Below are 8195 nucleotides of genomic sequence, written 5' to 3' on the forward strand. Positions count from 1 at the left end.
TTTTAATAATAGAAACAAAATCCTACTAAAAGGATTAATGAGCAGAAAAAACATGAGGAAATATCAATATAAGAGGAGGCTAATCTATCCAATCAATGTCATATCAATCATGATATCAGAAATCCTAAATTTCTGCCAAGAAAAATAATTTTATGACGTCAGATTGGGGTAAGATTATTAAACTGCAGGGTTAAAGAGGGGTATTCTACTTTAAAGAGGGGTTGTTCTGCTTAAATTAATAGGTACTCTGTTTTAAAGAAAGGGTATCCTCCTTTAAAGAAGAGATACCCTGCTTTAAAGAGGGGTACTGTACTGTAAAGAAGGGGTACCCTGCTTTTGTAATGATGATAAATAATAATAAAACTTTATTTGTATAGCACTTTTCCCAAAACAAGTTTACAATGTGTTTTACAGGCAAATAAACAACAATTAAATTACATATCAACACAAAATAAATGAGGGGTATTCTATTTTAAAGAGGGGTTATTCTGCTTTGAATAACAGGTACCAACATTAATACACTCCACTATCCTTCCTTAAAGAGGGGGTACCCTGCTTTAAAGAGAGTGTTTCCACTTTAAAGAGGGGTTGTTCTGCTTTAAATAACAGGTACTTTATTTTAAAGAAAGGATATCCTCCTTTAAAGATGGGGTACCCTGCTTTAAAGAGTAGGTATTCAGCTTTCCTGTATTTCAAACATGAATATATAGTGGATATCCATATTAAATGTGTGCATATTCTCTTCTTTGTAGTACACTCCACTATTCAATATGAGATAAATGTGGTCAAAAAATTCAGACAACAGTTGTGGAAATTTTGGACAAGAGTCAAGTATTTGTCTCATTGAAGGATCAAATCTGAGTGTTGTAATTAGCAAAATATCTAACATATCGGCTAGCTTACCGCTATTTAATTCTACAAACTTGTTGTTTTGTAACAGGACCCAAAAAAGGACTTGATTAGGATCCTGGTGATGGTTTGCTGATATTAGGAAACAAATAACACTCTTAAATAATACCTAACAGAGAATTTGGGAGCAAAAAAAGTAGGTTATTTTGGAGAAAATGATGTGGAGGAGACCAAAAATGGAGCTAAAAGAAAGCTTTCCTGCTTTCTTTCTTTCTTTCAGTGTTGATCCCTCACTATGAAATATGAACATAATACGGACTGCACCTTTAAGACTCATCTCCTCAGGCCATCCTGTAAGTTTCCACTCAGGTAAAATATTGCACAGACTCAGCCTGTCGTTAAAGTTCAACTTTTTGATGTTTACATACCAGAGTAACTCAAAGGAAAACAAGTAAACTGAGGTTTTATTTCTCTCTTTATTGACTGACAAACATTCAACATCACATATATATAAAGTAGAGTATATACAGTTTATTACGTAGACATTTAAAGGTCAGAAAGTAGAACAGGCTGTTGTAGTTTAGCAGCACTTTTCACATGTCTAAAATTCCCCTCGACCACACTCTTATCTCTGCTGCACACGTTTCCTCCTAAAGCTGGATTTATAGGCAGAGTGTCGTCATACGCACCATTATTTACTTCAAAAATAACTGTAGCTAAACTACAGAGAACCGGAGTCTGTAAACAAATTCACTCAAATATTCACACAGGAGACGGACCTCTACCTGTACGAAATGAGAGTATCCTTCAAGAGTTTCTGTAGGTGAACTACAGGGGGCCGGAGTCAAACACATTCACACATCACACATCACACATACATGAACAGATAAATAACACACAAACAGTGAAGTAATCCACGACAGCTCTGCAGGAAGAAAAACACAAAAGTAGCCCACGATGTATTTCTAGACTGTGGTTTTCGTGCTTGTGTTTTCTACAACGCCGTGTGCTCGCCCATCCCTAAAGAGCAGCTTTTAAGTATTCCCTCTGCCTGGTGAAAAAGTCCTGCCCTCAAACCCCAGTCCACAGTCTGTGGTTTGGTGTGGGAGGTGGAGTAAAAATATCCCCCAGCCAAGCTCAGATGTCTGACTTTCAAGAAAACTTCAGGCGCTTTAACTCAAACATCTGCAGCCGAGTTATTCCAGGACAGAGGGTTGAGGGCAAACTGTGGAGATGTTGGGTCTCAGAGCGATAAAACAGGCTGTCTTTGGAAGTCTTTGCTCACTTTATACACAACACAAGCCTGTTACAAAACTTCACAACAAGGTTTTTGTAGTTGCAGAATAAATAAAAATGCTTCAGAGAAAAGTACTCTAACTTTGTTCTTGCTCCAAAAGTGCTTACAGAAAAATTACTCACCACTAAAATGCCCAAAGTCAGTAAACAAAAGATTCCCATGTAAAGACTTCACAGCCTGTGATTAAACATTAGTTTCACTTTCTGACACAGTAAACAAAATATATATAACTTAAGATTATTTTCTGTACTATATTTTTATTTACAAATGTGTGCTTCAAATGCTGCACTTGATAAAGTTTCCTATTTTACCAACAGGGCCGGATCAAACTGCTGGGGTGCCCACGGGCAGGGTTGAGCCCCCACTGGCCCCCCCTTTGAAAAATAGACTAATTCAATCAGCAAAATTATTTTTGTGGATTTTAAAGGCTGGTGAAACAATCTAGTATCATTTTATTAAATTTAAAACATATTTTTAAAGGGAAAGGCTGCAAAAAAGCAAAAATTAAAGCTTTTTAGTGTTTTAATTTAAAGGGCCCGAGTCTGACTTAATTTAGGTGTTGACGTCTAAAAGCAAAGATGGTCTTAATCCCATTTAAGGTAATGTCTACCTAACTGTACAAGGCTTAGTCCCAATTTTAGGAATACCCTTTGGAATAATAACTATAAATTGTAAACTACAAAGAATAGATGATGTGACGAGAATAAAATCCTGTGTATCAAGAGATAAATTTACACATAAAGTAAAATAAGTCTTTCTATTCACAAGTGATAGCTTTGTTTCCCAACAAAGGTAAGACTGGAAACCTCATCTACTCAGATTCCCATGATATTAAAGTCACAGTTCTTGTTTTTCTTTTAAGGAGGTATAAAGTGTCATGGTTCAGAGGCAGCACAAAGCAGGTGATCTGTGAAGAATTTTGCCTCCCAAACAGTGTCGAAACTGCACCGTGTCCAACTAGTTTTTCAGTTTTTTTATGTCCAGGAAGCAAGAACTGGCTGTGCAGGTCTACCACCATCATTCCTCTGTAAAAGTAGCTCTCTTCAACCACTCCTTGGGCAAAAATAGAGAAATCTCTGGTATACCAACCCAGGCTCAACTGAGCAAGAGGATCCCAAAGTGTATCACGACTCTTTCCAGAGTCCAAGTTTCCTCAAAGCGTCCATCCGCGATTTGTCCATCGGCCCCTTTCCAGAAAACTGCACAGTGATGCTTTGGGGGCGGAACATGCTGGATCTCTTCCTGTGGTCCAATGACGAGGCACCATGTGGGGCTCTATGGGGGGAGACGACGCCGTGGTAAGAGTGCCGAGGAGGTTTTGGAGCCGGGGACGGCGCAGGAGCTTTGGAGCTTTTTGCTGGGCTCTCTGAAGGTCGGTTCATTCCCGCTGCTGGGTTAATCACCCGGCTCTTCCCTCCGTAGCTGTTGAGCTCAGTGGGTGAAAGCTCCGGTTTGGACGGCAAGCTTTGAGTCTTGTCGATGTGGGAGCTGAGAATGTCTGGGAGGTTGCTCCTGGGTATGACAGCAGGAGCAACGTTAATGACTTTAGTCTTTCCTCCGTACTCGTTGAACTCAGTGGGACTAGCCAGAGCTGGTGGGAGGGTTTTGGGTTCAGGGCTGGTTGGAGAGACTGTAGGTTCACTCCTGGGGGTGACGATGGGGTTGATCACGATCGACTTCCCTCCGTATCTGTTGAATACTGGTTGAGTCACCTCGAGTGAAGGGGGGAGGGATGATCTCACTTCCTGAGGAGGAGGAGGAGGATGGTAGACGCTCTCGATGGTTGCTGGAGGTGGAGGTGAGGGGAACCTTTCCAGACCTCTATCTTCATGGCTGTCTACAGAATCTCTCCGCTCAGTCTCTGGTCTTCTTTCAAAGTGGATCTGGCTGTGATGAGGTGCTGAGACATGGGTTTCTTGCAACTTGCTGCTGGTTTCTGCTGTTGGGGGCACACTGACTTCCACAGGCTTGGCACTTGCGTCTACATCAGCAGGAGGGCCTGGGGAGGCGCCGTCAGGAGGGACAAGAAGCGACATACCCCCAGACATGGCTCTCCCCCTGTTCAGACCCAGCTTAGACAGAGCCTCCATCCTGGATTTATCTGGCGATGGATCCTTGAAGGAAATGCTGCGAGTGGGGATATTTCGAGCTGCCGGCTCCAGGGTATGCTGAGGATCTTCCTGCAGCAGAGGATGTGCGGTTCCTGCTAGATTTGCCAGCATCTGCGCCCGTCTCTCGTGGATGTTCACGTTAGGTAGTGACTGGCTTTGGTGCTCCTTACCGCTGTGGTGTAGGCTGATGTTAGCAGGAAGACGAGAAGGCTTGGCAGAGGTTGGAGGACCCTGTTTGACAAGTGGATCAGCGCTGATGCTTGCCGGTTTTTCAGACTCTAAGCTCAAACGCCGGAGGAGTGAGGAAGGAGTTACGTTGGTGGTTCCACCTCCTTGGTTCTCTGCAATCTTCTGGGCAATCAGTACTGGGGTGGGGATGCAGCCTGGAGGGTGATAGGATGAATGGTTGTCCGCCGGCCCGTAGCTGCCACTGGGTAAGGGAGGGTTGTACTCTGAGGGCAGGCTGTCTGCCTGGGGATCTCGCCTCGGTTTTATTTCAAAGTGGGTATCAGGGACCTGCACCATGCTGTGAAAGTCTGTGGGACATGAACGGCAGGGTGAAAATCTGTAAACACTACAAGATCCAGTCTCTTTAACCCTTTACAAGACAAGCATCTTTACTCTACCTGGATTGGTGGGACTGAAGAGTGGCTCTCTGGTTTGCACCAAGTCAGGATCTGGGCGAACCAGATCAATGATATCTTGGTCTTTTGGGTTTTGGTGTGCAGCCAGAAGAGAGGACACAATGACTCCTGGGCTTTGACTTGTGATCCGACGTCCATCAACCTCAGAGAGGTGGGCGCTGGGGCCTGAGTCCGGCCTTATTTGCCTTTGCCTGCGATCACTATCCTCCAGACCTTCCTCTAACGAGTCGATGGTGCTCTCGAAAAACTGGAGACACTCTCGCTCCTCCCGGCTCAGAAACTTGAGCGTATCATCCGCCTGTCAAACCAAAGAGAATACATCAATCGTTTATGCCTTTTTGAATTTAAACTCACCAAAACATCTGGAAAATTCAAGACAACCAACCCTTAAAAGTTTCCTAAGTTTCCTATTCACACATGCTCCACAGAGATGGAAATTTTGCCAGTTTTCTGTTGTGAGGGAAGCAGAAGTTTTACTGAGTGGCTGGAAAAGTCAAAGTAGTTTGATATGTAAAAATCCTCACACCCAAAGAAATTTCAGGAAATCTCAGGAATTTTAGTGTATGTGTGAACAGGGCTACCCTGAATCCAAAAAAGTAGCTTCTAAAGTTGACCTACACCCAGATTAAGTAATAAACAAACATTACTCTTCTTCTTTATTGAACCCCATGTTTTAAACCCTGACTTTCCAGTACAGTAGTCATGTGTACAGGGTGAACACAGGCTTGTTTGTCTCTGCATACCAACTCCCTGAACTCCTTTCCCACCCTGAACTCAATCACCCCGTCTCCTCTGTTGGAAGTCAGCCCCTCCCCATGTGTGCTTCACCTCTGTGGCTACCTGTCCTGATTCAAACAGAGCTGCCTCTGAAAAGTAACACAATGGACGATCCAGTAACAGCTTTGGTGGCTATTGATTGAGCTGCTTCACTTTGAGGTTCTGATAATGAACAAATCCACCTTTTTAAAACCACACCACATGGCCTAGGGGAGAAAGAAATCCTCTCTAGCGATGAGTTTCTGCAGCAAAAATAACCATAGAATAAAAATACTGCATTAGACGTGAAGTATGACATGTAACTGTGCATTTATATGAGACTAGTGTTTCCATCCCAACCATCAGTCTTGATGCTAAGCTAGGCTAACTATGCCCTTGCTAAAATGTAGCATAGCCTGAAAACAGAAAAAGCTAGCCTGCCTTAAACCAAATACAACCTACTTTTTTTCTCATCTTTGGAAACGCATACAAACAAGCTAGCTGGCTGTTTTCCATATCCCCTGTCATAATGCTAAGCTAAGCTAACAGTGTCCCTAATGTAGCTCATAACATTCTGAATGGAATACCAATCATAAATTTATGTCTAGCCAGTAGATATGAAGTTGCAGAAAAAGGATGGCTAAGTTAGCTTAGCATAAAGAAGCTAGCAGCTAGCCAAACGCCATCTAAATGCAACGAAAATCAAGCATTAGCATCTCTCATGCAAATTTCTCTTTATTTTACTGGCAGACACAAACAAAACTCTTTAAAACCACAACTACCTGTGTCCTTGGTGTCTGCCTTTATGCTAAGCTAAACTTAGCTTACCATGTCTTCACTTTAGCTTAGATGTTATTTACTTTATTTGTATGATGAAATAGAACAGGACTAATTGGGCATTGATGCCTACATGGTGGATTGAGGTCACAGAATTTGACTTGCTAGGTTAGCCTAGCACAAAGAAGCTAGCTGCTAGATAGCTCAATATAAAGAAATGTATCAGCATCTCTTAAGTTAATTATATGTCATTCTTGTGTATTATGTCAACAAAAAAAAAAAATCTAAGAAATCACAATAGCCACTGGTTATTGTATTCTGTTGTATGCTAAGCTAAGCTAAGCTAAGCTAACAATGCTCTGGCACCAACTCAAAACAAACTTTATTTTGTTACTTTTACCGTAATTTAAATAGGTGATATATTACTCATAAAAGTCTAAATGGTAAATATTCACCATAGTAGCCAGCTCAGCTAAATTAGCTTAGCATAAGGCACTGTACGGTTGTAACAAAATTTGAAAATCAGCTTTTCTAACATTATAACATTTTATTGGGTGTTTTTTTCTTCATGCCTGTTCCATAAAAGCAAAGTCAATTGTATCCATTCGAAGTTAGCCAAATGCTAGCTGCTAGCACACTGTGTTGTGTTTGATCAACGACTGTGTTTAAATATGATTACACAGCCACCAGAGCAGCCAAAGAAGAAGCTGCTTATTTGAGCTGTTTCAAGGAGATGACCTTCAGCTCGAGGTTGACGAGGTTGACGAGGTTTGCTGCTGACATCAGCTCAGCGAAAAGTTACAACAACAACAAAGTCGCTCAGAGGCTTGTTCTGCTTCACACACAAAGACACCTGCAGGAGCAACACCCAACAGAAACCAATCAGATAGAGACGCTGATGTTCTGGTTTCAGCTGCTGTGAATTATGTCCATTGTAGTGAAGCAGCTCAGGACCCAGAAAACTGCGGCTGAACCGGTTTGGTTGTGTTGTGCGTTGATAATGGATGTCATCCCCAAGGCATGTGAAGGGATGAAGTTGTTGAGCAGGTGTATTTTTTCTCAGAGTGTGTGATGACTGGGTGCTTTGTGTAAACACAGCACAGAGTCTCAGAGAGGGTGAAGGAGTGTTCAGTTTAGGTAATCAGCTGTTCATCTGATACCCCGACTGTTTACGGCGTTCAAGAGGACAATAGAGGAAGACTGCTTCTGACTCTGCTCCACTGAACGGATCTTTATCTCACTCTACGAACCTGTGTCCTCTGAGTAACACTAGTCATACCTGTAATCCGCTAAATCTGCTTTATCTGTGCTTCTGCTATCAAATGAGGTCATTTTTAAAGATCAAAAAGAAAAACTTTAAAGAGTTTAAGGAAATTATCTCATTACACCTTGAGTGTTATCTTAAAAAACCTTCATCTCAGATTTTTTATGTAAAAAATGAAGTCTGGGGTGCTGTCTTTCTAAATTAGTTTATTAACAAGGAAATTGAGCCTTTTTTGACAGATTTTAGACTTTAAGCTGAGTCTTAGAGGTCGTATTTGACTCAATCAAGAAATGAAAGCTGGTATTTTTTTAAATGAAGTCTTCTTTGTTTTTTAAATACTGACCCGTGGTCTTGAGTTTTGCCCAGCTCCCCCGTTGACCCCGTAGTGAAGTTGAGGGTTTCCCTGTAGATGGAGGTCCATGCTGCGAGGGTCAGAGGTCATCTGGACTTCTCATGGAGGCTCTCTTGTTCCTTGGCGACACTTGGACTAAATCTGA

The 8195-nt window shown here is 42.0% G+C and overlaps 1 protein-coding gene across 1 annotated transcript; it reads right to left on the reverse strand.

Moving 5' to 3' along the window:
• Positions 1–2970: 2970 nt before the first annotated feature.
• On the reverse strand, positions 2971–8195 carry proser2 (proline and serine rich 2). Its single transcript, XM_074698656.1, has 3 exons — positions 8042–8195; positions 4884–5199; positions 2971–4793 (listed from the first exon to the last, which is right to left on the reverse strand). The coding sequence occupies exons 1-3, from the start codon at positions 8138–8140 to the stop codon at positions 3271–3273; spliced, it is 1938 nt and encodes a 645-aa protein (XP_074554757.1). The 5' UTR covers positions 8141–8195; the 3' UTR covers positions 2971–3270.

This window comes from Halichoeres trimaculatus, unplaced genomic scaffold (assembly GCF_033239565.1).
Source record: "Halichoeres trimaculatus isolate MK-OKI-2021-1 unplaced genomic scaffold, fHalTri1.1 fHalTri1_scaffold_21, whole genome shotgun sequence".
In the NCBI taxonomy this organism is placed as follows: domain Eukaryota; kingdom Metazoa; phylum Chordata; class Actinopteri; order Labriformes; family Labridae; genus Halichoeres; species Halichoeres trimaculatus.

Bases quoted from the DNA above. Each gene is read 5' to 3' on its own strand.
- proser2 (XM_074698656.1), bottom strand. From the start codon at position 8,140: ATGACCTCTGACCCTCGCAGCATGGACCTCCATCTACAGGGAAACCCT. The intron at 5,200-8,041 runs GTCAGTATTTAA...TTGGTTTGACAG, and splicing joins GGCAAAACTCAAGACCACGG to GCGGATGATACGCTCAAGTT. The intron at 4,794-4,883 runs GTAGAGTAAAGA...CATGTCCCACAG, and splicing joins CTTCAGTCCCACCAATCCAG to ACTTTCACAGCATGGTGCAG.